The sequence below is a fragment of the Chelonia mydas genome, chromosome 2 (assembly GCF_015237465.2).
Source record: "Chelonia mydas isolate rCheMyd1 chromosome 2, rCheMyd1.pri.v2, whole genome shotgun sequence".
In the NCBI taxonomy this organism is placed as follows: Eukaryota; Metazoa; Chordata; order Testudines; family Cheloniidae; genus Chelonia; species Chelonia mydas.
Window position 1 is genome coordinate 197,787,817 of NC_057850.1, and position 27,996 is coordinate 197,815,812.

General features: G+C 41.8%; 2 protein-coding genes across 3 annotated transcripts in view; one reads left to right on the forward strand and one right to left on the reverse strand.

The window, feature by feature from the left end:
* The first annotated feature begins 13,181 nt into the window (after nt 1–13,181).
* LOC102945695 (vitelline membrane outer layer protein 1 homolog) lies at nt 13,182–17,581 on the forward strand. Its single transcript, XM_007053244.4, has 3 exons — nt 13,182–14,277; nt 14,369–14,484; nt 16,422–17,581. Exons 1-3 carry the CDS (start codon nt 14,005–14,007, stop codon nt 16,717–16,719), a joined length of 687 nt encoding a protein of 228 aa, XP_007053306.2. The 5' UTR covers nt 13,182–14,004; the 3' UTR covers nt 16,720–17,581.
* A 24-nt stretch (nt 17,582–17,605) lies between these two features.
* The window catches only part of GALNT15 (polypeptide N-acetylgalactosaminyltransferase 15), a 41,125-nt gene continuing 30,734 nt past the window's right edge, over nt 17,606–27,996 (reverse strand). For both annotated transcript variants that reach the window (XM_027822032.3, XM_043540992.1), the window contains 6 exons: nt 26,980–27,097; nt 25,961–26,155; nt 23,394–23,525; nt 22,031–22,132; nt 20,210–20,350; nt 17,606–18,606 (listed from right to left, as the gene is read on the reverse strand). In XM_027822032.3, the coding sequence (XP_027677833.2) occupies nt 18,460–18,606; nt 20,210–20,350; nt 22,031–22,132; nt 23,394–23,525; nt 25,961–26,155; nt 26,980–27,097 (835 nt within the window). In that variant the 3' untranslated portion in view covers nt 17,606–18,459. The remainder of the gene's footprint in view (nt 18,607–20,209; nt 20,351–22,030; nt 22,133–23,393; nt 23,526–25,960; nt 26,156–26,979; nt 27,098–27,996) is intronic.

Consider the following 27,996-nt stretch of genomic DNA (forward strand, 5'->3'; position numbering starts at 1 on the left):
TTTGGAAGACTGGACAGCTGGTTCCTTACAAGTGGATGCTTTAACTGGCAAGTCAACATGACACCTGCTGCTTACACCCTGGTTCAAGCTCTGGTCATGGATGTCATCTGGTTGGATCCTTTCTCCTTAACAAGGAAGGATGAATGCACTATAGTTGATTTCAGGATTCAGTGAAAAGCCCAGAGAATGAGAGAGTAAAGAAGGGGGATAGAAAGCAATACAACAAGGGAAGGGGCACTTAGAGATTCCCCACTGATATGAAGACTGGATGTCATGATGATGCAATGACTTTCAGCACTCTCAGATGAAAACAAAGTTCCTTAAACAATGATAAGGGTAGCTGGTTTTCCTCTTGAGAAGAAAGTCCCGTAGCCTCATCTGCTCTTTCTGACTTGAGGCAGCTGAGATGAGTTGCAATGCTGGCAAGTTGGCAGATGAGCTGGGGATAGTCTCTTTTTAAGATTTCCCCTCGCCCCCCCCTCCCCCAATGGGAGTAACAGTGGATGACACATTTTATCCTCGTTATTTTGTACACCAATTAAATCTATTTCTGTAAAACCACAGTTGGCATAGGTAACTTTGTTCCCACGTTTTCTTGTTTACTAAATATCTCACCACAGTCCTTGACTTATATCAGTAGGCCATTTTTATTTGGACTAACTCAATTTTTCTATTTGGTTTTCTTGCACCTGTCCATAACATTCATTTATTGAAAACAACTTAACCCATTTTCAATGGTTAATTCCTAGGCAGGCAAAAAGTCTTAGGTGGTTGTTACATTTTGTGAACTTTTACGTACTTCACACAGTTGAGCTCAGGGTACATTTTTAGGTCCAATAATCACAGTAACCCTACTGGTGACTGGCTGCCCACTAGTGTAATATAAGAAAGGCTCTTTGTACTAAATTTATGAGAAAAATCCTGTTTTCCAGCTACATTAAATCTGTAGTCATGGGAGTGGGTCAAAAGTGACAAACAGGACTGTGCAGTCAAGCATCTGCTTGTATCATTATACCTATTTTATTGCTACACATACTATTATCATTAAGTAATCGAAGAGAGGGCTTCTAGACACCATGGTTGTTCCAAGAAAGTAACAAGGTTTTATATTTTTACCGGGAGTAAACCAAGAAATGATAAATTATGCTTCTTCAGAGAGATGATAAATACAGAGCTGGAAGCAATAGCCCAGCTGGTATGTGAAGGATATTGGTAGATTACCTCTGTGTTTTGTGCCAGCCTTGGCTCCAAATTTCCTTATTTATGGGAATGTTGTGTCTGTTTTAAATTAAACTCAGAAACTAAAATAATGCTAAACCTTACCAGGCTGTGGAATTTGCCCCAGAATCTACTCCTGGTGCTTCATAATCCAAACTGTCCTTTAAAAAAATATTCTAGCCATTTAAGTTTGTGAAGGGAGTACAAACCAATGCTGCAGTGTCTGCTTGAGTCTGAACAGCCTGCAGTAGTTTCTCCCTCTTGGGACCCTGACTTAAAAAGAGATCTGCTTTTTATGAGGCTATTGTAGTGAATGACATTTTAAATACATTGATAAAGTTTGCGTCTATACTCCTGGTAGTAAAAGAATACAGACCTACGTACTGGATGATAATTGTAGGGAAACTAATTGCATAAGGGGAATAACCGCTAAATATAGTTTATCATTGGTACCAGCCCTTTGTAAACTAATTAATTTTCCTATAACTCTTCCCCATATTTTCTATTTTTGTTTTATGTACTTCAGGATATTGAAAAAGAGAATTATTCCATTTTCTTCTCCAGGTCAGTTTCATGACGGTCTTTAATTTATATTAACAATGTTGTTAATTCTAGGCATTCAAAATTTACATGTTAGGCCCCCCAAAATCATGATTTTAATAGCAATTGAGGTCTTTTTATTTGTCTTTTGGTGTTGGAGCCTTCAAGGGTCATATTTTCAAGCTTGTCTTTGCAACCAATGGGACTAGAAACTTACTTTTTTTTAAAAAATGAAAGCTGAGATTCTTACCTACTCACCTGAATCCAAGAGCTGGGGCTTTAAGAAAAAAACCAAATATCGTGAGGCTCACAATAAAATTGCAAGAGTTGGCAATGCTGTATTACATAATTTCTAATCCACCTTGGTAATGATGATGCCTTTTTTCTCTCCCCTTGCTATGGAGAGTGTTGTTTATTGTTTGGATTCACCCTTATTTTTTGGCAAGTCTGCAAACAATTTTTTGACACATCCTCCATTCCACACCTAACTGATTTTGTCCACCATAAGGCTAAACGGTTGCAGTATTTTTGACCGTGGACTCTGGTGGGTAGCCTCGCAATGTTTACACAAAAGATACATTTCTAGTATATATTTAAAAAAAACCAAAACCCTATTTCACACGTTAAAAAAAATTGAAATGATAATGCCTTAAAAGATCTCCTACAAATCTTCAGTCTTAGGCCCTGATCCTGCAAGGGGAAATCCTGTACCAACAGAGAGCCAGCTGGGGGTGGAGTCATAACTTCTCGTATTACTTTCCCCTTCAGGCTAATAATAGGGAAGGCTCTATGCTCCACAGGTAGCCTGTGTAAATTCTACACCAAGAACTCTGCATTCTGCAGTACTCCATTGCAGGAGATTGGACTTTCTTAGGCAGATTCCAATAAGCTTAAAATTTAGGTGTTTGTTTACTGAAATATGAAAATGAATAATACAAACTCAACATTATCTAGTTACTCTGCCCCTACATTTTTAATACACTGGAGAATTTTGTATTGACAAATAGTATTTATAGAAACTGTTGGGGACCATGACTGTCTTGGAAAGTGGTGGACAGCTGGGGCCTTTTGAATGTGGGAAGATATGGGAGGCATTCTGGGTTTGTTGGATAAACACATTAACTGCAGATTAGTTTGATCAGGAGTGAAATAGTTAATACTTAAACAGCTGACTGTGAAATTTACATAATTAGATTTCAAAGTTAACACCCATTTGAGAGGGGCAGAGATCTTATTGCAGGCTGTTCACAGACAAACAAATATTTTCAGCATTGGTTGCGTTAGGAAGGTTATCCTCACATTTAAATGTCTAGAATATATATTTTTTTAAATTTAAATGACAACTTGGATTATGGAGCACAACTTCCATGGCCTGATAATCAGATTTAACATTATTTAAATATCTGAGTTTAATGTAAGACAGAGACACAAAACTCCCATAAATAAGGAAATATGGAGCCAAGGCTAGCACAGAACTATTGAATTTGTTCCTTTTTTTCTAGGCACTAGAACAAACAAGGTTTTTATCATGGGGTCTGCAATCCACACTGGCTGCTATGTAGCAAAGGATACAAGTTAAGGTCTTAATAGTGGTAATAAAATAAAAGCCCTTCATAATCTAATCCTTTCGACTGATCGCCTCTCTCCCTTACTATACTCTTTTTGGCTGCTACAGACAGTCAGGCTAGGGGACTTTCAGTGCATAGGTACAATAAGCTCTAGGGTAGAGATAGGGCTATCTTAGGCCTGGTCTACACTACAAACTTAGGTTGATGGAAGCTGCCTTCCATCAACCTCATAATGTATGTGTCTACACTCACTGGTCCTTTCTGCCTACCTAACTCACCTGTTATGTCAGCTTAATTACTCCACCTCCACGAGAGGCATAGCGCTTAATTTGATGTTGATGGGTCAACAGAGAGGCAATATAGATGCAGCGTTGTGTATGTCAACTGAATTGGCTTCCAGGAAGTGTCTCTCAATGCTCTGTTGTGACGGATCTGGTGATCATTTTCAACTCTGCTGCACGGCAGCCAGGTACACAGGAAACATCCACTCCCCTCTTAAAGCCCCATGAAATTTTGAATTCCCATTTCCTGTTTGATCAGCATAGAGAGCTCAGCAACCCAGCTGATCATAGTGATTCAATGTCCCAAACGCGCTCTAGTCTGGAATACACAGGAGGTGGTGGTTCCTACTGGTCTGTGAGGAGAAGAGTGTGTGCATGCACAGCTCTGATCCAGCCGAAGAAACGTAGACATCTATGAAAAGATCGAACGGAGCATGGGGGAAAAGGGCTACACCAGGGACACGCAGCAGTGCTGCTTGAAAATCAAAGAACCGCAGCAGGCTTACCAGAAGTCAAGGGAGGCGAACAGTCATTCTGGTTCTGCACCACAGATGTGCCGCTTCTACAATGAGCTGCACGCGATTCTTGGCGGAAACTCCATTACTACCCCAAACGCAGCATGGATACCTCGCAGGAGTCTGACTCCTGGTCCACCTCAAGTAACAATGAGGAGGACATTGTGGACAAGAAAGAGGAGGAGGAGGAGAGCAGGGGATCCAACCGGTTGCAGGACAGCATGGCTGATGGTGATGGTTGGGAAGGCATCCTTGGTGAGTGTGAATTCCAATCAAACCGTAGGGGTTACATGCTCTTATATCTTATGTTTAATATGAAGAAAAAGTGAGGTGCTGTGGGTATCTGCTTCCCAGTGTGCACTCCAGCTACACAGAGAGTTCCCTGTGGAAAAGACTGTTTATGTGCACAGGGATGTTTATGTGCTCCAGGAATCCTCCATGGAGATCTCCAGGAAATTTTCATGGAGATACTCTGCAATCCTTTGCAGAAGGTTTCTAGGGAGGGCTGCCTTATTTCTTCCACCACGGTAGGACTTTTTCCCATGCCACTCCAGTATTAACTCTTCTGGCATCATTGTGATACACAGCACAGCAGCATAAGGACCAGGTCTGTACCCAGATGCTTGCAGCATCTGCTGCCTTGCCCCCTCTGTTACCCTCAGGAGACTGATACCACATAGGGACACCGAAGCGGGATGGTGGAAGTTTTCATTACAAGTGTTCATACTGCAAACAGGTTTCAGAGTAACAGCCGTGTTAGTCTGTATTCGAAAAAAGAAAAGGGCATGTGATCCCCAACGCATGATTTCCGGGTCCCTCAACCATAGTTTCCCTAACATGCCGGTGGTGTGGGTGGCAGGAATTGGCATTGACCTCAGAATCTACAAGCCAAGGGTGACTGCTATGAGCAGTGATGGGGGCATCGGGGATTGGGTTTCCTGTGTTCTCTCATGCCCCTCCCATGCCCTCCCCCCCGGCCCCAGAGCCGCTGCTGACAAAGGCTGCAGTTTGGGAGATTTAACGCTGGTCCCCGGTCTCCAAGCACCATCCATGTTGCTAAGGGAAGGGGGCACTGTTCACCTGCCCACCTGTGATCCCAATGTGGGTTGCCCACAAGTTGCAGCACAAGGCCTGTTGCCTGTGCTGCTGGGCCATACTCACCATGGCTGGAAAATCAAACCGATTCATTGAATAGCTAGAGATTCCGATTATGTTCTGGCTTGCACTTCAGTGGGGGGTGCTGAGTGCGGGAGGGGGTTCAGGGCAGGGGTGCAGGGAGGGGTGTGGAGTGCAGGAAGGGGCACAGGGCAGGGGGTTGGGGGCTCAGCACAGGGGGTTGAGGTGCAGGAGGGGTGCGGCAGGTGGCTCGGGGTGCAGGCTCTGGTCTGGCGCCACTTACCTGGAGCAGTGCCAGGTGGCAGGCTCCCTGCCTACCCTGTCTCCATGCCGTTCCAGGAAGCGGCCGGCACCACGTCCCTGTGGCCCCTGGGAGAGTGGGGGCAGAGGTCTCCATGCACTGTACTCGCCTGCAGGTACCTCCCCTGAAGCTCCCATTGGCCGTGGTTCCCCGTTCCTGGCCAATGGAAACTTCAGGGGACGTGCCTGCAGGTGAGGGCAGCGCATGGAGCCCTCTCCCTCCCTCCCTCCCCCAGGGGCCGTAGGGACGTGGTGTTGGCCACTTCCCAGAGTGGCGCGGGGCCCGTGGCACCACAAGGGTGGCAGTCCCGCAGGCCAGAACCAAAGCCCTGACGGGCTGGATCCATCCCATGGGCCGCAGTTTGCCCACCCTGGATTTAGTTGGTGTTGGTCTAGATGACCTCCTGAGGTCTCTTCTAACCCTAATCTTCTGTGATTCTATGGACAATAAAAATCAGTATTTTGAGACTAATTACTCTTTATTTATTCCAAGCATTGGGGTTTGGGGGAGGGGAAGGGGAGGTACAGGGAAACTGATGCAATGGAAGGAATGGTATGGGAAGGCACAATGTAGATAACCGGCGCACATTACTGTGGCTCATTACTGAAACAGGTTTTCAAAGCATCCCGGAGTTGCAGAGCTCTTGGTGAGCTCTTCTTATTGCCCTGATATCTGGCTGCTCAAAATTAGCTGCCAGCCTATCCACTTCCATGCCCCACCCCTGCAAAAACTTCTCTTCCTTTGCCTCACAGCAGGCAGCGCTAACAATAGGGATATTGCTTTCACTGAGGTCTAACATAGTAAGCAAATTGCACCAGCGACCCTTTAAATGTCCAAAGGCACATTCCACCACCATTCTGCACTTGCTTAGCCTATTGTTGAACCATTCCTTACTGCTGTCCAGGTGGCCTGTGTGTGGCTTCATGAGCCATGGGAGCAAGGAGTAGGCTGTGTCTCCCAGGATCACTATTGGCATTTATACGTCATCAATGGTTATTTTGCGATCCAGAAATAAAGTTCTGGATTGCAGTTTTCTGAACAGACCTGTGTTCCTAAAGATGCATGTATCATGCACCTTTCCTGACTATCCCATATTGATGTTGGTGAAACACCCACTGTGATCCACCAGCACTTCCAACACCATTGAAAAGTATCCCTTTCGGTTTATGTACTCTTTGGCAAAGTGGTCTGGTGCCAAAATAGGGATATGTTTGTCATCTAGCATCCCAGCACAGTTCGGGAACCCCATCGCGGCAAAACCATCCACTCTGTCCTGCATATTTCCCAGAGTCACCATCCTTCTTGGTAGAAGTCGATTAATGGCCCTGCAAACTTGGATCACAACAACTCCCACGGTGGATTTACCCACTCCAAATTGATTCCCCACTGACCAGTAGCAGTTTGGCGTTGCAAGCTTCTACAGAGCTATCACCACTCGCTTCTCCGCTGTCAGGGTAAATCTCATTTTACTGTTGCTGTGCTTCAGTGCTGGGGAAAGCTCTGCACAAATTTCCTGGAAAGTGGCTGTTCGAAAGTTCTGCAACTACTGCTTGTCATCCCATAACTGCATAACAATGCAATCCCACCACTCAGTGCTCGTTTCCTGGGACCAGAAATATGTTCAGCTGCTGCGTGGCTGCCAGCAGCAACCGGGAATTGTTTCATTCTCTGGCTTGCAGCAGGGCTGCTCGAAGGACATGGAAATGTTCCGCATTGTGACTCCTGTCTCAGCTCTGGAAGTACCGCAGGTTAAGGTGTGAGGTGTTTGTCGTGCTCACAACAAGAGTGCACAGCTGAGTGGGGTTCATGCCTCTTGTGCTATGGTGTACGCACAGCTAAGCCAGGCTTTTGAAAAAAGTATGGGTTATTTGACATTGTTATCAGGGGAGGGAGGGAGGAAACTGCGTGAAAGGCTGATGCATTGAGGCAGATTTGTCCTTATCTAATTTATGTTCGCCTTCCCCCACCACTGCTTTGGCTTTACTTGTTTGGATCTTTTAAGTCATTTTCTTCCATATTCTTTATGTTGGGAATTATCATTTACATTACTTGTTATATGCTCCATAAATGTCCACGGTCTTTCAAAGCCGTTGCCCTAGAAGCTTTGTTTGGTACAGTGGTTTTCCTGAGGGCTATTTGGTTGCCCTGTTGCCAGATTCTTTGGTTGAGATTGGTGGGCCTGTTATTGTAGGGAGTGGGGATGCTGCCTGTGATGTGCCTTAAACAATGGGGTCCTACCGTGATGTATTGGCTTGTGTACCACCTCCCTCTCCTTACAGGAGAAAACCAGACCTGTTCAGTGCTTATTAGTGTGTTATAGTCTTACATTCTACACTTATACATTTATACACTTACATTCTAGTGACTGCCCTGAAAAAAGGATAGCGAGTCTGATTGTTAATGAGTCATTAATAATTACTGTAATAGAGTGTAGGGGCACCATGAACAAGGGGCTAACTGTAACTCAGTTTCCCCTCCCTTTGCATAGGTACTCAGGGAAAGGCTGCTTCTTGGGACCCACAGGGAAGAGCACCTAAAATGAGGTTGGCATGGAAGTGCTTTCTCAGCCTCAGCGCTAACCTTTTCTGTTGAGAACACGGTACACAACTGAATGTTGACAAATTTTGCAGGCGGCTAGTCAGAGGGTCAGATCCTGCAGCCCTTCCTTGAACAAGTAAGGATTCCCATTCACTATAATGGGGCAGGAAGAGACTCCTTCCGACAGATGAAACCCCTCTTCCACAACAACAGAAGGCTGCTTAGCAGTAGAATTGATGTGGTTCTGCCATGCAAGGGGGCCTGCATGATGGGAACTGGTGCACAGCTCCATATCCTGCAAAGAGCAAGAGAGAGAACAGCTTGTGGCAGAGGCAGGTCAGGAGGATATGCTGGTATATGGGTTCTTCCCTCCCTGGGGGCTGCAAAAGGGCTTGGGGAAGCTACTCTGGTTTGTGAGGGGAAGATTCCTCTCCCCAGCACAGCTATTTGTGCTAGGCACTGGGCACAGGATTTGCTCCTTAATTAGTAAAGCCTAGTGAGCAGTTTAGTGTACTGTGCTGCACACCTACCCAGATACAGAAGGAGCATAGATGTGTTATGTATTGATTGTCTATGCATGATACCTTTATCCTTCATTAGAAATTATATGTGGGTGACTTCCTCATGTTCAGCCTTGTCTTGAAAGCTGTTATTCCATCTGTTCAGAGTTGAAAATAAGAACTGCCGTACGTATAGGTGCACACACACATTTCATTTTGGTTGATACAGAAGATTACCTTGTTGGAATAATTTAATATGTTTCCCTATAAAACGCTCCTTGATCCTTTTAAGTCCTTTTTGTTTGTTTTCGTGTTAATTTTTCAAGTCTGGGAGTTTCCTAGCTAAAGGACAATTCAAAGAAATCAGCAGTTGGAGAAAACACGAAGAACCTAGTCTGACTCAATGTTTTAAACTAAGAGGCCCACTTTCATGATATACATAACAGGATTTGATAGCACTTTCTCAGCCAGAGAAATTCTGGCAGTACATTTGCCAAATGAAAGCTCTTACAAAGGGAGGATTTGATAGTATGCCAGGTTAAACCAAGCTTTTCATTCAGAGACAATGACTGCCAGTCCCACACAGATTGCAGCGAGGCCACCCAAATGTAGAATTTCCATTTAGAAAGGCCAAATTCCCCATACTCTTTTGATTTTTGCAACTGTAGCAGGGTTGTGTCCTTGATTTCTTTCCATGCCAAATAAAGTGTCTGCACATTTTGTCTAGTTCGTTCTTGTACTATTTAGGCAGTTATATCAGGAGCACCTGCAAAAATAAAGTATTCTGGAGAAAGAGGCTCAGGTTTGATGGATTGATCATCCCAAGGAACCATGAAATTATCATGCCAGAATTGTAAACAGGTTTCTAAATTGCATTGCAAAGGCAGTTTATTAATATTAATTAATAGGCTGGGGCTATTCTGCGCTCTAGACATGTAAAGCTCTCTGAGGAACAGTTGATATAAAGTACCGGTACTTTATAAATGATGCTTTTGGCCAAGCTCTGCAGTTATATCTGCATAAATCCTTGGTAACTAAATCTGGAGTAATTCAAGCTACTTTTATTACATTACTCCAGATTTACACCCATGAAAATAAGAGAAGAATGTTGCTCTTAGTCTGTATTTGAAACTGGCATAGTTTCACACCAAGAAATATTAATCCTAAAAACTGAAAAATTATCTGATCCCTCAGCATTGCTCTTAGATGTTTACAAACAGATGAACTACCCAGGATCAGAGAATAAAGGACATCAGCAGCAAATAGGGGGATTCTGAGCTCCCTGCCTGTAACAACTATTCCTAAATTGAATGTGGATGCCCATGTGTTAGCTGAAAGAGCAGATTGGACATGAGGGAAAGAAGGGCTCAGATTACAAGTCACTTTTGCAGACAGAAGTCTGTGCTTTATAACACAGTGACACTGTTCTGACTGATGTCTCATCTACATTTAGAGCTCTCTGAAGACCCTCAGTATTATTGCTTGATAGTCAGTGCAATGAGTCATTACAGAGTGATACATCACACCAATTTTGTTTAGCAGTCATACAATTGTTGTGACTGACAATAACCTCCAAATGTCTGAGTTCTTTTGACTAGAGTCACCGTTACTTGTAATAACTTGCCGTAATGCATCAGACTATTGGCCCCTTTTCTGATGCTTCAGAAGAAAGTGACAGCTCCTACCCTGCAAACACACCCAATTCACCTGGCCAATTGTGCAATGCTATATGGAGAGGAAAATGTCAAATGGAGCATTGTAGGAAACACATATATGCCTGAAGCATGATGTGAAAGGTTCCTTTTGGTAACTTGCTCTTGGAAATCCCATCATTTTTTCATTACCTAACAGTCCAATGCAAGCCAACCCAAAACTAAGACAGCAGGGTTTCTTAGCTGTGGCAGAAATCTGTATTGCTCTTGGATATCAATTAATGAACAGTTCTGGGCTCCTCCACTCTTAGCCTTGTGGAACTGAAAAGGGAGCTTTAATAGGAGAGGTTCTCTAGCTCACTGGAACAAATCACCACTTGCACATCCTGAAGACTGCAGAATGAAAATCCCCTTTAGGTTTGTCTTTCTGATTAAATGAAGAAAGAAGGAATAATGGGCTCTTACTGCATCTGCATGGTCTGCATGCTGTCTCTGTAGCTTGTTTTAGGCCTGGCCCTTTTGAACAGTTACCCAAATGCTGTTACCGTAGCTTACTAAAAACAGTCTCTTAAAAATATTCCTTGTATTTTCTTCCTAAGAATGAGTAGAAAGTCTATCTTCTCCTCTTTGTATGTATAGCAAAAACTTATCTTTTGTGTAAACATCATGAGAGTACACATCAAAGTCCGTGCAGAGAAATATTGCAGCTGTTTAGAAAGAGATTCAATTATTCAGCCTTCAGGTTGTACTGTACACTACCCAGGTTCACACTAGAATAGAACAGAATATCAATGCTGACATCTCACATCTGTTCTGTATCATCAAAGTTCCTGATTACCTTTCTACCTCATCCAGAAGCCTGGCACAATACAGCTTTCTGGTGACTAATATAAATTATAGATCACTTTTTAAAAACGTTAGAAATTATATTTTTGAAAATGCATATTGTTATGACAGGTCACTAGATGGTGCTGTTACACATAATCTTACAAGTACTTTTTCTTAGTTTGTGAGGAAATTTTAAACTTGAAAGAAAATGCTGTGTTGGTTTTGGGGCCTGGGTTTCTTTTGGGGAGATGTGGTAAGCAGCAAGTGTGTTTTCTCTTGGCTTTAATCTCGAACTACAGTCCATTCTTGAGGCAGAGTTGCTTCCTGGAAATTGGGCATTGGTGTGTGGGCTGAGAACCCTGGAAGAAGGTATTGCCTGCAGGCTGTCTGTGAGAACCTCTGTTCCAGGACTGATGTATGTTTGTGTACTCATACACCACACCTCTGATTTCTCCTCCAAAGGCAAGCTGACCTGCAAGGCCTGACATCTACTGCTTGGCAGAGAGGTAACAATATTACATGCAATATCTGTATCCACCTACTTCTATAATCATAATGTTAGGAAATGTTTCTGCACTATAAGTGTCCAAGATGTGTGGTCATTCAGCAAGGTAAAAGTCCCTGAGGTAGCCTTTGGGGTGTTTCACAGGTTGTGCTCTCTAGAGGTTAGTTGCTGCAGTGCCGTCACAGACCTGGTCAGGCTCCCCTTTGCTAGATACACACCAGGCTGCTGTATTTGGATCCATACCCTGAATGTGTGCTTTTAAGTTCTCCTGGGTCTGGGTAGGTTCCAGGCCTTTCTTTGGCCACTAGGCTCACTCCCTGGGCATAGACTCTGCCTGCTACCTCTTCTTGTACATGGGACCCAACAGTCCAGCTGCCCGAGCCCCAAGACCAGTATTGAACCCATCCCAATACACTCCAGTAGCTTAAGCATAGCCTCCCACAGAGCTCCACCCTCATGGGTACATTAGTTATAGTTTAACTCTTCAGGAACATATAATATTTGAAGCAAACAGGCACAATCGTTGCAGATGGATTTCTAAAACAAAGCACACTTTACTCATAGACAGCACAAAAGATACACAAATGTAGGTAAAATAGTAAATCCTCTGTAAACCAGTCTAGGACTTAGGGTTTTTTTACCACTTTTGAATGTTCCTTGGGACCTGGTCAGTGTCCTTTCAAAATTCCAAGTCCCATCTCCTGGACTTCACTCCTCCAGCCCAGGCTTCTCCTCCAGATCATGGAGTCTCCTCACTGACTCCTGCATCAACTTTGGCTGGTGTGCCAATCATAAGATTCCCTCCTGCCCAGAAAGCCAAGCCCCTTTTTCCTCCACCCTTGATCTTCTCAGCCTCTGTGTTTTTGAAGGTGTTCACTAACACGCAGATCTCCTCTTTGGGGAATCTTCCATTTTCTTGTCCTCCATAGATAATCTGGAGAGGACTGATTTTACCTAGGTTGCTGCGACACCATTGCTCTGCTTGGGCAAGGTCTATTTGGTTGTTTGATGGTCATTAGTGACTATCACATTCAGAGGTAGTTGGCCAGGTCCCACTCCCTCTCTCATTAGCACAACAAATGCGATGGAAGAATACGGTGAAGACTACCAAAAGGGCCTAATGCAGTATTGCGAACACTTGTGAGTTTTGTGCAAGTGACAGGATTTCAGAGGTGTCTGGAGCTCGTCTCACAATGATGCAAGAAGCTCCAGTCCACTCACAAAGCTCAGCCCCACCAGAAGCCAGCAGAGTCTCTCTTCTCCACATGCCATGCTCACAGGGGAAGGAGGGAGCAAAGAGCTTAACAGCTCAGTGCAACACTGCTCCCTCATCCCCCCTCTCCTACTGTGAGAAAAATGGACAGGGCAGCATTTCTGCTCCTCCTTCTCCCCTTGTAGCCCCTGGCCCAGGAAGGGAAAGACGGGGGTGAAAAGTCCCTGGAGCTTACCCCTCATAGCATGGCAGGAGGAGCAGGGACCTGGCTGCAGTCCACCCAAGCATGGGAGAGAGTGAAGAACCCCAGGAGGAGTACAGCACACTGGGGGAGGCTGAACGGGAGGGATGAGGCTGAACTGATGGGGGCTGGGACTGGTGGGGGGACTGGGTGGGGACAGAACTGATAAAGGGACTGGGGACAAGATTAACTGCTAGCCAGGGGGTGGCCAGATGTGGCGGTGAGAGCTCCTGACCAGGAGGTCCACATCACCTTACCTAATACATTTGGGATTGTGGGCAAGACTAATTGTCGCATACAGACTCAGAATGGGCCGGGGCAGTTCAGTAGCCAAAAGGCATACTGAAAAAACACAACATAATCTTTTTTAAACATCTCATGATTTTTTGGGCCAATCTCAAGATTTTTTTGGAGTCTGAATCATGATTTTGGAGTTTGAATCACTGAGGTCGGCGATGCTGATAACCATACACAGAGTTCATAATATGAAATAGCATTCATAAGCTGTACATAGATTGCCATATCATCACCGGTGCCTACTCAGACAAAACTCCTATTGACTTCAATGGAAGTTATGTTGAAGGACTATAGGATTTGTTTCCAAGTTAAGGTGGCACCAAGGGAATACAAATCTCCTATAGGTCTCTATGAGGCTGCTAATCAATTGTGATGTGGACACCTTTCCATTAGGAACCTTCCATGGAACTATCAGAATAATGTACTAGTCAACGTGAGTAAGGGTGACAGAATCTGACCCTAAATAATTAGATAAACCATGTAATAAATAACCCCTAGGAACAAAAATGCAACATTTCACTGTGCACTGATATATTTCATTCAGGGCAGAACCTGAGGGCTGCAGACTTTCCAGATTTAATTTAAGAACACAAGCCAGTAAATCACCATTGCAAAACACACTGTTTGTTCTACTTTCCCATGTGACAATCTTGAACACATTTGTTATTTTAATCAAATTGGCAGAGATAAAATGGGGTATAAAGGACAGAGTGCAGTAACTAGTGCTATGGCTCACACTACTTCATCCAGCTGTTATAAAATGCAGGCCAGTCCTATTCTCCTTTTGGTTGGCTTAGCCTATGTCTGCCCAGTCTTTGGTGAAAGAGAAATCCGCGCTAATGGCACTTTCTCAGACAGAAAGTATTACAGCTCAATAAACGTCACTAATGGAGGACCTTGGGGCACTTGGACATGGACTGATATGTGCCCAGAACATTTCTATGCTACGGGATATAGCGTAAAGGTAACTGAACCTGATTACTTTATCCATACCCTCGTCAGAGCTATAGGTTCTTATCATGTTAATGATCTTACTGTATTTCTGTATATTTTAGGTGGAGGAGTATCGAGGAGCTAGTGATGACACTGCACTAAATGGGATCCGTTTATTTTGCATACAAATCAACAGTACGAATAGTGCTGTCTATACCGTTGAATCTGATTCTGGAAAGTAAGTTTAATGGTACTTCAACCTTTTATATTTTGTTTGATCTATCGTAAACCAGATGATGAGGAACCTGAGAACTTGTAGCACTGTCAACCAGAGTGCAGCCTGTTATTGCCTCCAGGTTGCTCTTTTTAAGTTTTTATGCTGGGAATATAATTGTTTACTACTACCGAGGAAGCAGCCACGTTATGGTCTATGTTACACCAGGGTAGCCAATGAATTTGGCTCAAGGTATTAATTATGCATGATTTGCAAAATTCAGAGAGAAAAGGCTACAATTTAAATAGCAGACATTGACTGTGTTGTGTCTGAATTTCCTACCTTTTGCCCCAGGCACGCTTTGATGGTCTTTAAAGTTAAAACTGACACCTCATCCTCACTTGAATATTTGGCCTTTACAATTTTCTTTACAACAACTTGTGTTATAGGGACACAGTCAATCTGGAATCTAGTCACTTTAAAAATAACAACTTAAAAGTAATTCCAGGTATTTTACCTGCTCCTGAGGCCAAAATGTTGGCCATCACATTTCCCTGTTTTTATATATTTTTTTCTTTCCCCACCTTGCTGTGTAAAAAGTTCTGCCCAAGCAGCGGAAACTAAGTAACTAAGCCCTGACACTGCAATCAGATCTACTAGCGTAGACCCTTCCACCCCAACGGGGCACTGCATAAGTGGAGGGGTCCAGCTAATAGATCTGATTGCAGGATCAGGACCTGGCTGACTACAGAGGGGAAACAGTGAAAGTGACTATACACCAAGTTCTGCCAAATGCACAAAGAAAAGAAACAGAAAAAGAAAAGAGAAATATTTCCCCTTCATTTTTCAGTTATAATAGTCTTTGGCATTACTTGTAATGGTAATAGGGAAATGTTCATCAACTTTAAAATAAACACATTTCTGTCTGATGTCCCCTTAAGGGCCCAGTTATCAGTTTCAACTTTGAATGCCTCACCCTCTATCAGTTGTATCAATGTATTTATGTAATGTAAAGAGTGTTTTTTAAATGTAATTTGTGTATGAAAGGATCTGTGGGTCACTGATATATATGGCTCAGTCATTTAATTGAGTTTATATTATCTGATTTTAGGAACTGCCATACTAGATCAGACTCAAGTCCATTTAGTGCAGTATCCTCTCCCCTACAGTGGCCAGCCCTAGATGCTTCAGAAGACAGGCAATGATCTTCCAGTAGGCAGATGGGAGAATGCACCCTGCATAGGTCTAATCCTGGTTTCTGATAGTAGAGATTGGCCTGAATCCTGAAGCACAAGGTTTAATATCCCTTCCAAAATGTTTGTTGACGTTAATTATGAACACTCTAGATATTCTTAATATTCATGTAAATATCAAAGTTTTAAAGAGCGAACATAACATATGATTTTGAAGTATGGGTATAATTTTTTTCCAGGCAGACGCTTACAATTATTGCAGGCAACAAAGAGTAAACTCCAAGCTATTTTAAATTGATATTAAGAAACATATTCTCCTCTTACTTCCACTGATGTGAATGGATTTACTTTAAGGCTTTTTCTGGAGTGCATATATCTATAGTGAATCTTGTTTTCTCAGGTTTTCTTGAGTTTGACACATATACTGTGAACAGGACATTCACATTTCTTCAGTTTTGTTCCAACTTTTTCCTGCCCTCAGACAGGAAAAGCTCCTTGCTGCTTTGTGATGAGTTCAGCTTGTGATAACCTGCCGTTATTGTGCTGTCGCTTTATTTTTGGAATGTAAGGAATGGTATCCGCTGTGTATTCTGCAGAGTCCAAACACAGCTGGTGTTCAACACATAATAAATAATACATTCAAAATAATTCAGAAAATCTGGCATACTTCCCATTTTAAAAATTGATCAGACTTGATAAAATAACATTTCACTAACTTTTATGCAACAAGTAGAGAAAAATATATTGAAATTCTCTTTCCCCCCCTAGGTTTGGGCAATGGTCAGGAATCACTTGGTGTCCAACTGGGTTCCTAACATCCTTTCAGCTGAAAGTTGAAGAGCCACAAGGAATTTTAGACGATACAGCCGCTAACAGTATCAAATTCCGCTGTAGCAGTGGTGCTATCATAGAAGGAACAGGCGGTAGTTTTGGTGATTATGGTGGATGGAGTAATTCGTGCACAAGAGGTGGAATTTGTGGCATTGAAACCAAACAGGAACCATACCATAATATTTTTATTGATGACACAGCACTCAATGATGTTCGTTTCTTCTGTTGTGACTGATTTCTATTGTTGAATGTTATTTTCTGGGATTTCCCAAAGGCTGACACCTGCATTGTTCTGAACAGAACATTCTGTTATTTTCAGCCTTGTGCCAAGCCCCACTGCAAAGTCAATTTGCTCTAAATCTTAGTAATAGTAACATTTTCTGTCTCTTTAAAAAAAGTCGCAATAAATTAGGTTTCAATAGTGATGTGCTGCCCCCTAATGACTGTCTGAAAGCTGTGATTGATTGATATGGAAATGAATTGTGAGCTGATCTAAAGGAAAGCCAGGTAGTTAGGAAAAGGCTCCATCCTGCAATCACCTCTCTGTTTTGCCAAGCTTCTCCCCCTCCTATTTTGGAAGTACCTGAAGGTGTCAGCCCTATTTGATTTCATTCCTAATTTAAGGACTCCAGATAAAGTGTTCATGCAAGTTAGACTTTCTGACACAGAGAGCCTGACACTATGGTCCTCATATTATAATAATTGCTGTTAACTTCAGTGAGAGACTTGAGGTCAGAAGGGATGCATGATCACACTCCCAGTAAAAGAACCTTGATGAGTTACTTTTGAGGACCATCTATGAGACCCATGGTGAGTAAGGGGCTATAGGAATCCTCTTTTCTAGAGTCAGCAATGTCAACACTCTTATTCTTTAAAGTAGCTAGCAGCAGATACAGAAAAAGGAAGCAAACACCAATATGTTCTTTTTACGTAGCTATAAAGTCTTGTGCACCTAAAGTTCTTCCATTTTCTGCTTTCAACTGGAAGTTTTACAACTTTGCTTTAGTACATTAGTGATACTTTGCTTTAGTACATTAATTCTTCCCAACGTTTTATGAGCCAAAATGGAATGCTTCAATAAATTTCATGTCAAAATACATGTTGTTTGGGAGGTTTTTTTCTCCTAAATATTTCACACTCTGCTCTTGTTGGGTGTCCTGAAGCCTACTAATGGAAAGTTTGCTGACAAGGAGTTACTAAATCCCAAAGGAAACTAAAGCGTGAACATTGTACATCTATCCATTTCTTTGGAGTCATTGTCCCATCCAATTTAGATTGTGGATTAAGGCGGAAAGAGACAATGGGCCAAAGACAGGGAGCCTGATTGTACTCCCATTGACATCAATGAGAATTTTTAACAAGAACAAGATGTAGCCCAGTTCTGAGCTAATTCACACACACTGTGCAATCTCACTGAGAGTGGGGTCTTGGCTCAGTGTATTTGGACAGGAATATATTAACTATTTCTTACAAAAGTAATTATGTTCTACTTTGATACATACAAAACCTACTTTGTTTTATATGGGTCAAGTACACTGTACAGCTTGGCTAAACTCTCATCTCAACAAGGCAGACTTCCTTTGAGAGAGTTTCTAAAGTTTCACAAAGATTCATCTTCCTGTTTTCTTAGAAGTTTTAGAAGAGAGACCCTTTGGCAATTTGTCTTCCAAGTTTCCTTAAAAGGGCAAACTTCTTGTCTTCTGCAGGTGTAGAGCTGCAGAGTCATTACTGATACTCACAGTACTTTTATTTTCTGGTTGAAGAGAACAAATAGTAATTTTTCGCTTGAGTTGGTTAAACCAGGAGCCTACTGCAATTACTTGAGCAAGACCTTCCAAGCAAGGTCTTTCTAGCGTCTCCTGAAGACCGTGGCAAACATACACAACTTTCTTTTGCATGCAGGAATCTGTGTGTGTTGAATCCCAAATGAAAGTGACCGTGAGGTTTGGAGACAGTCTTCACATAGACCTGTCAGTCATCTCTCATCTAGCACATGTGAGTGATCAAATCGCCACAGCTGATTCTCATTCTTGTTACATACATGTAAGGACAAGTCCTTCTCAGCTTCAATCTTCACCGCCTCTAGGCATTTACCAGAAAGGATGTGGACAATCATTCCACTCTACAAAAAGACAAAAAAGGGACAGAAGGAATGGAGAAAAAGTAAAGGACTTTCAATAAAGATCAGAATGTGTATTTTAAACTTCTAACAAAGAAATGCAATCAGTAGGGATCGGTGATTATTTCTTTGTTTGGAGTAGTACTTTAAATTTAATGATTACTGAAAAAGCCTTAGGGTTGATCCTGAAAGGTGGTGAGTACCCATAGTTCCTATTGAGCCAATGGGAGTTGTACATACTCAGCACCTATTCAGATCAGACCCCACCCCACTCCCAGTGCCTTCTGCTTTTTAGAGGGTAAATGTTGTCCCCAGCATAAATTGCTGGACTGTGTCTTGCCAAGACTAACCTAGTCCAATGCTGGGGAAAATGAATCCTCACTGGGATTAGGAAGTAGAATGGTAGCAGAAGTGCCCCATAACTGCAACTATAATAGACTCAGAGCTGTAGTATGCATGTGATTGCCATGCACCTCTTCTGTGTGTGGAAAAACTGGAAGTTCATCGAGTCAGAGTTTAAGTCCAGGAGGGACCTAGTCTGACCTTGTGTATATCCCAGGCCACCAACACCACCCAGCATCTGCACACTAAACCCAACAACTGAAATTAGACCAAAGTATTACAGTCCACAGAGGACTAGACAATGATGTGCCACTGGGAGAGAACAGGCGGGAACGACAGACACCAGTGCCCGAGGCTCCTGTAATGGCAGGGAAATGATTAAGTGAGATATACCCAGATAATCCTGGCAAGTGACTCTCACCCACATGCTGCAGAAGAAGGTGAAAAAACCCCCAGGTCACCACCAATCTGACCTGGGGGAAAATTCCTTTCTGACTCCACACATGGTGATCAGTTAGACCTTGAGCATATGAGCAAGAACCAGCCAGCCAAGCACCTGAGACAGAGAATGCTTCATGCCACCTCAGAGCCCTCGCCCACCCTGTCCAGTGTTCAGTGTCCTTCCATCCTTTCACAGGAAGGAGACAAAAAAAAAAAAAAAACAGAATACATTGGCAGCGGTGGGGGAATCCCTTCCTGACCCCTGCAGGTAGCTGTCTGAAGCCTAGACGCATGAGCTTCTAGGAACATAAGACATAAACTGGTGAGTCCCAGGGCTGCTGAGCCCTGCCCCCTACCATGACAAGCAACCCATCATACAATCCCATTCATAAATCTGTCTAGATCTCTTTTAACACTTTGTTCCATATATTGACCTGGAGCCTTAAAATTTCCCATGCTGCAGATAATTTCCTACCTTGCTGGGTGAATTCCACTGAATAATACTGAATTCTTATAGAAGGAGATACTCCTATACTGCAGTAGAGGGGGAATTTTAAGGCCGCACCCTACTCCCAAAAGGGATCCAATTCAAGCCAAGCAAGGGGTTCTAGAGCATGCGGTTCTATAGAATGATTGCTTTAACTCTTATTCTTAACTAAATTTATATGAGGAAGTTGGTGTGAATAGGACAAATAGCTTCACAGTACCTCGGATGCAAACTGTGATGCAGTGAAACCGTAATCTAAAACTTCTGGTAACCCCTTCCCCACAACTTTTGGGGTGTTTTCAGTTAGTCTAGCTTCATCACAAAATCACTACACACCTCTTGGACATCCCATTGTTGCTGGTTATTTTCTGCCTCTTGCGTACAGTTTTGAAGGATAACCTTCTCATGTCTGACATCAAAGCAAAACTGCAGAGCGGAACCAAACCGGATTTCCTTCATACTGTTATATTCAAAATGCTAGAAAAAGAAGGGTTTGTTTGCATTAATAAAGCTGAAGAATATTCCAATTCATTTTTAGTTGCTAGTATCCAAAATCATTTCCTGTCTGTTCACATACAATGCCAAGATGAATGAAGGAGACACAATAGGCCTGAACCTGCAAACCTATTTTCTTACAAGTAGTCCTTGCACGACTACTTTCCTGGGACTATTTCCATAAGTAAAGGTTTTTAGGATTGGATAACATGTACAAAGTAGATGCAGAATATAATATTTGTAGGCAATGTTTTTCTGGTTTGTTTGTTTTTTTTAAAAGGTCTGGGAATGTCCGGCTGGTGGGACATTCCCAGACATCAGAATATGGGAAAAATCCATCTCTGTTATTCTAGAGTTGCTATATTTGTTCCCTAAACTTCCTAGTCTTCCATTTCCCCAGATGCTACTGAAAATAATAAATAATCACTTTGTACTCACAGGCCCAATCCACATGTGTTGGACAGTTTCAACTCCCACTGAGTTCATTCTCAGCATTCAAAAAGAGAGATGAATTTAAAAGTTCAGGGGAAAACATCTATCTTTGAGTCAATCAGGAAGCAGAACTTTTGCAAACCAATCAAGACACAAATATTGGCATATACAATCTAAAGTCCTAGTCTTATATTTCTTGAGCTACCAAAACTTCCCCTATCTTTAATGGGAGTTTTGGATGTAAAAGGATCAGAGCATAGAGTTCTAATTGTTTAATGTTATTGCAGAACTCAGTATTGCTGACTGACCTCTATGGAGATAAAAAGTAAAGACCTCATTTTTAGCTTGATGTAAGCCAGGCTTTCATTTTTGCATCCACAAATGGACAGAAACACTTTAGTTAATGTAGATGACTGAGTGTGCTGCAGATCAAATACTTAAATATCAAAATGACCTAAAATGTTCAAAAAATTTCAGGTGAAAAACAGAAGCCAGCTTTAAATATCTGTCATGGAAAATGAACAGACATATCTTAGGTGTTGGTGGTTAAATTACACTTTGCATATTACCTTAAAATGGAGAGGTAGAATACAGTAAAGCTGTCACAATGCTGTTTGTATTTTCATTAGACAAAGACTGCTTACTGAGATTTCATTTGAATGAATGAATGTTTTTGCTGTATTGTAAATCTTTGCTTTAAATTATTGTTCTGTCAAGCAGTATGCTAAGTAATCATTCTGTTATATTAACTAAAATACGATTTTTCCCTTTCTTAACTTTCCAAAAACTGATTGAAAAAATAACAGTCAACTTCATGAAAATCTTGACATTTACCATTTGCAATAATTCAATATACTGCAGTATTTGTTGTGTTTCAGTCCAATCACATACATTTTTCATTTTTAGTATAGAGAATACTGAAAATGTCATGGGATAGTGGTGTGGTGAACCTCAATATTTTAAGGTTCAGATGAACTGATTCCCAAATGGAAAAAAAACCAAAATTTTTTGGATGGGACAAAATCAGCAAGACATATTGTTGCAGTAATTTAGCTGGTCAGCATTTAGGCCCTGATTCAAGAAAGTATGTAAACATTTGTTTAACTTTAAGCACATGAGTACTCTTATTGAAGTCAGTGCTTAAAGTTAGTTAGGCACCAGCTTAAATACCTTCCTGAATCGGGGCCTTAAATTTGATGCCAGTACACAAAAGCTTTAAATATACAATACCTGGTTAATATTATCACTACAAGGAGTCAGCTCAATAGGACCTTCTGCAGCACCCCACGCAGATCTGTAATCTGCACAGAAGCCAACACCAGTATTGTACAGCTGCAAATAAATATTTGTACTTTATTTCAGTACAATCAGTTAAAAAGGAAACGGCTTTTAATTAACTTTTAATGATGCTTGGGTTGTATCCTTTTTATTGTACGTGCTATGGCTAATTATTCAGCCAGTAGAGTTCTTTCACTCATAGGCAAGATCAAATAGTCTCGCATATTGAGCGAAACTGAGCCTTGTCAGTAGAGTGACACAGGAGATCAGCTTGGCCCAATGCTATTTGGCAAAGTTAAAGTTAAACCTCCACTTTATCATTAGTAGATCTGGTCGAACCTTTTCCAACAATTTTTTTTATGGAAAACTGGGTTTTTGACAAAATTAAAATTTTTGCAGAAACTGTCTGTATTCCCTGAAAATGTTTGATGTTTTTGTCAGAAAAACTGAACACCCAAAACTCTCCAGATTTTTGGGTTTGGGTTTTCAGTTTTCAACAGAGAGTCACTATTTTCCACAAAAAACCCTATTTTCTGATGACCTTTAATAATTGCCCTGTTTGTGTATATGGTACTGAATTTAATACATTAGTCACAAGAATGTTTTCAGTATCATGACCATATTACATATCCTGGTATGTTATGACAAACGTGGAATTATATATCATTCTATACAATATGAGGATAACTAGTAATATATTACATTACAGTTTCTGAATCTATCAACCAGAATGCTAGGGCTATGTCTATACTCTGAGCTCAGGATGTTATCCCCTGCTCATGTACACATACTCGCTCTCACGCTCGTTGAGGTGCCACTAAGCCTTTTCAATTGGGTCAGATTTTGAGATCCTAAAACAATGCTTAGTCTTTTCCTGGGCAAACTCTCATTAATGTCAATAGGAACATTCCTGAGAAAGGACTGAGTAGAAACTAAGAGCCTCAGGATTTGGCCCATTAAGCAGTTTTATTAAATGTGTATTTTAATAAGTTATAATTATTAAATGTGAAATCCTATAACTTTTGGGGAGGCAGCATGAGCTAGGGAATAGGGCACTGGACTGGGAGTCAGGAGAAGTGGGTTCACTTCCTGAGTTGGAACTTGTTGTGTGATATTGGGCAAGTCACTTTTCTCCTCTGTGCCTTTGTTTTCCCTCCAATTCTTTATCTGCGTTGTCTATTTACATTGTAAACTGTCCAGGCTAGGAACTGTCTCTTACTATATATTTGTACAGCACCTAGCACAATGGGATTCTGATCTCAGTTGGGGTCTCTAGGTACTCCGGTAATACAAATAATAATAATTTCCCTCTTACCTTGCCAGAGAATCTTGGTTTGTACTCTGGTGGGTGGAGTTCGGGGTATACATTTGATATAAACCAATGAAATTTTCTACAGCCCAGTCGCTTTTGGAGTTGAAGGCGCTCGTTGCAGTCTGGCTTCTCAGCCTTATATGAGAAAGCATAGGGCAGTTGAATGGATAGTAAACAAGTATTAATATATTTGGTTTTGAGAAGCTGTAAAAGAAATATACTGCCCAGGGAGGGCTCAGTTCTGCCACCCCGTATGTACAGCAAGTTACAATTAGTGTCTCTCAGATGCATTACACAAATGAGACAGACTACTTCTACACCCCCTGTAAACTTATACTAAAATAACATTTAGTCTGGGGCAAGAAGGGGATTGAGTGTCTCAAAGACGAGACATGGGGTAGGAATAAGGATTTTCATCATCCATAACAAGTACAATTATCTTGCAAAATCAGTAATTCTTTGCCCTCTTTTTAACAAAAAACAAATTCTACACTAACTGCACTGAAACCAATGGGGTTCCATAGGCTGTTAGAATTTGGCTTATTGATTGCCATTTAATGCCCTGGCTTTAACAGACCAAAATCTTCTCTTGAAAGAGCTTAGAAGTTGGTCTAACATATGCAGTAATATTGATCAAATTGTACATATAAACAATTGATTTGACTATTTTTCCCATTAATTGCTCATTTTATTATGTGAATAATTTGTTTCTGCAGACGCTCTACAGGGCAGGAACCATCATTTTGTTCTGTGTTTGTACAGTGCCCAGCACAATGGTGTCCTGGTCCATGATGACGGCTTCTAGGCAGCACGGTAATACTGGTAATAAATAATAACAATAAATGGTTGAATAATATTCATAGGATATGTTATTTTCTTCTGTCACATAAACTATTCCAGCTCTGAGCCTGCGATGAAGAAACCACATCCTAAGAGTTCAGACCCAGAAAAAATAAATTCTGAATGGAAAAAAATATATAATGCAATCTAAATTGGGGTTAAATTTTTTAAAAATTACTTAATAGACGTCAATGTTCAGCTAATATTCCCTGGATTTTTCCAGTGGCCAGTAGATGGCCCTATTTACCCTATTAATTCAACAAATCGCGGAGACTATTATGATGATTGCAAGTGAATGCACTGCAAATTATTTCATTCATTACCTGTATGGATTAATACACCATGCTATACTAACACAAAAATACTGTATGTGGAAGAAGGTAATAGATTAATATTACGTTAGCTGAACATGAATATCACTTCAGGGTACTTCATATTTGTGAGGTAATAACAGTAACCTAAGCAAAATAAACTTTGAGGCCAAAGGCAAAGGTTTTGATAGCAAATAAACTGCAACGCTGGAAGCTGAAGGGTTTACTAGCTCAGGATAAAGTTATTACCAGGTTAACAAGAAGCACCTTCAGTTAATTATTAAATGAAATAAGAAACCAGTCATTGATCTCTGCAGACCTGGGCTCACATTCTCCTCTCAGTTACACTGCTAGCTCATTGACTCAAAGAGACAGCAGGGGTATAAATAAGATGGAAATTTGGCCCATGGGGTTCAAGTCCTGCAATATAAGTAGCAAGAGAAAATTCAGATGGAAAAAAATCAGATGAAAAATATTAGTTTGATATAGTCTCAAACTTGTCATAAAATTTAGCATGATTGGGCAACTCAGGACTACAGCAACTGGAGTTTGGCAGATGAGGATTGAAATGCAGTGCCAAAATTGTTTGAGGAAACTCATACAGTGCTAAGTGCCAACCCACACACTGCCTAGATGTAGCATTAGTCTTCAGTTTTGTAAGCACAGCATTTTAAAATTAATGACATCTCTCCTTTACTGATTCTACTTTTTCACCTGCTTGCTAAAACTGCTCAAACTTCGGCCCTACCAGTGAGTGGAAAAGGTTCCTGGTATAATGAAATGTACCAGAGCCAAAGAAATAGGGCTAGCAGCAGGATTGTCAACAACTCTGCTGTTTGGATTTTAAGAAACCCATGTTTGGGTATATGACATATTTCAGTCACAGGGCTGAACCCAAACAGCTACCACCTAAACTGTGGTTCTGGAGCAGGCTGAGTCACTCCAGGAGGATTTGTGAGGAGTGATGCTTTGTCATTATGGTACCACACCCTAACTGTAAGACAGAATGGCTACTAGTATCCAATCCCCTTTTCAATGCATCCTTATGACTCCTCAAATGAAAATCTAATTGGTGTATCATGGTTGGGGTGTCTATCGCTCTTAGAGCCTTTCTGTTATCTTCCTGTGTGCTTCACTCTAGTTTTGTGAGAATACAGCCAGTTTCTTCTGGACAACCCTGAGCTAAACAGGACGTCACCTTTACTGTGAGTGTTATACCTCAATAAATGCTTTCCTGAATCTGGTGTACTGGCTGTCTGTTTCTCTTCACTTCCCTCTGGAAGTGGCTAAACAATAGGTGGGACATTAACAGGCAGCATTCATCAGCTATGAAAAGAAAAACTCTCTCTCCTCCCCTTCCCCAAATGGTAAGGATTTACTTTACTCCCTCCTGAGATGGACCATCACTTATGTCTTTACTTTACTAATTAGGAATGCCACTGTGTCATGCTTGTAGAAAATCTCTTTAAAAGAATCCAGCCAGGTCTCTGCTATTCGGATTTTGTTCCTCACTGCAGCCTCTTCGTTGGGAAAAGTGTGCGGGATGTGATTTCGAAAGATGTGCCCCACCCGAGAGCATGGAAGGATTTCAACAGAACCACCACAGAGCCAGGCCTGTAACACAGATGAAGACAAAAAGGGCTCTAACATGGTGTATCCGGTATGCAGGCAGTACATCGCTATCAACACCATTTAGCAAATGGTAAGTAATCGAGATGTGCAAAGCAAGGTGAAATAGACACTGACATGAGTAAAAATCTGTTCTGGCCAGTAGCCTTGTGGGTTCATTTTTATCTGATAGCAATACTGATGGGGCCAAATTAGGGGTGCCCCTAGGAGGAGGCCCTCAGAAGGAGGAGGAAGTCCATTCTCCCAGTGCACCTATGAAGGACGCAGCTATAATTTAGTTGCCTGTGTTCTGAGGCCTTATCTAGACTAGGATTTGGGAGGTGTTAGCTCACGTGCATTAACAGCCTAGTGTAGACAAGGCAGTGTGTCTTTAACATGTGTGTAACATGTTGATTTACTCAAGTCTTTAACATTAATTGTTAAACATGTGTTAAAGGCACACTGCTGTGTCCATTCCAGTTGTTAAGATTCTGCAGCTAACACTTTCCAAATACTACATGCATGAAAGGGTTCATTTGCAAAATGCAGCTTGCAGAAGGTGCTAAAAATATTGTCCTTTCACGAGGTGAGGGTCAGCCAAAGAAACTTTGTTTTGATGACATACTGATTCTAACTTAGTGGTTCTGTGTGTTGTCACTTGACATCTTGCTGGACAACTTTAGGGGTAGATTTCTCTGAGAAAACAGTAATTTCTCTTCACCTGATGCAGTTTTGTACTTGGTTTTTATTTTCTAAGTTGCTTCTGGGCTCTTAAATGCGGTTCTCTTCAACACACAATTGTTACTTGACATTTTTCTTCAGATTCTTACCCTTATAGATAATTCTAGGTTTTCTGCCCCCCATAGAGTCATGTCGGAATCATAAGCGCCAATATTTTGGAAGTAATGTCGGTCCATTGCCACTACTCCACCAGGCACCACGGGACTTCTAGACAGAGCACAGTTTAAAAGTGAATCTTGCTGCAATTTAGGATGGAGAGTTTAAATAGAGAATGAGATTTACTCTGATCATGGAGAGGTCTCTATAAAACAATGTATGATCCTGTGGTGGGCCTTATAATCACTGAGAAGGTAGCAGGGGAATTTTAAAGTGTCAGTTGTGTTTCTAGTTTAAAAGGTAGGTGTGTGTGTGTGTGTGTGTGTGTGTTGCTTTCCACTTGCTGAGTACTCAGATTTTGGGACTTTGCAGTGAGCCATTTTGCTGTTGGGAGAGAGATGGGGCTCAGGGTATTTCCCAGTGTAATTTATTTATTTTACAAATGTACACAATTGCTGTTTACTTTAAACGGAGATGGCCAAAACTACACTTGCAGACACCCCAGGTAAGACACTATTGTGTAAAGCTGTGCAGAGAAGAAGCTGCTTCCTTCCCTCTGACCCTCTTGCTCTTAGCACCCTCTCTGTTTCTGAGTCCTGCCCTCAGTCTTCTCACCAAGGTTACTCATTAGCCTAGATTCTAGGGCTTACCTACAATTTTACTATGTTTGAACATGGTTATGAACACCTGAGTTAGCTGACCTGATGTTGGCCATAAGTTTGCGGTCAGCGTGGACCAGCCAAGAGATGTGCCTGGCATTGGGTCAACTAAACTGTGGAATCACTAAAGGCTGCTGCTTCTTTGATCTCTCAGTAGCAGAGTTCTGTCTCTCAGGTTATTGCCTCATCTCTTCCAACATTCCCCAGCCCCCTGTGACCTCCAGTCCATTCAAGTCTATGACTGCTCTTCTATACTCATTCCCTCCCACCCCACCCCATTCTCCCTGCTCAATCCTCCTCTTTCTCCACTGACTCTGTTGCTGAATCCCTTCACTTCTCTCCTCCACCATT

Coding starts and splice junctions, on each gene's coding strand:
- LOC102945695 (XM_007053244.4), top strand. CDS start 14,005: ATGGGGTATAAAGGACAGAGTGCAGTAACTAGTGCTATGGCTCACACT. Junction 14,278..14,368: donor CTACGGGATATAGCGTAAAG/GTAACTGAACCT, acceptor TGTATATTTTAG/GTGGAGGAGTATCGAGGAGC. Junction 14,485..16,421: donor GTTGAATCTGATTCTGGAAA/GTAAGTTTAATG, acceptor TTCCCCCCCTAG/GTTTGGGCAATGGTCAGGAA.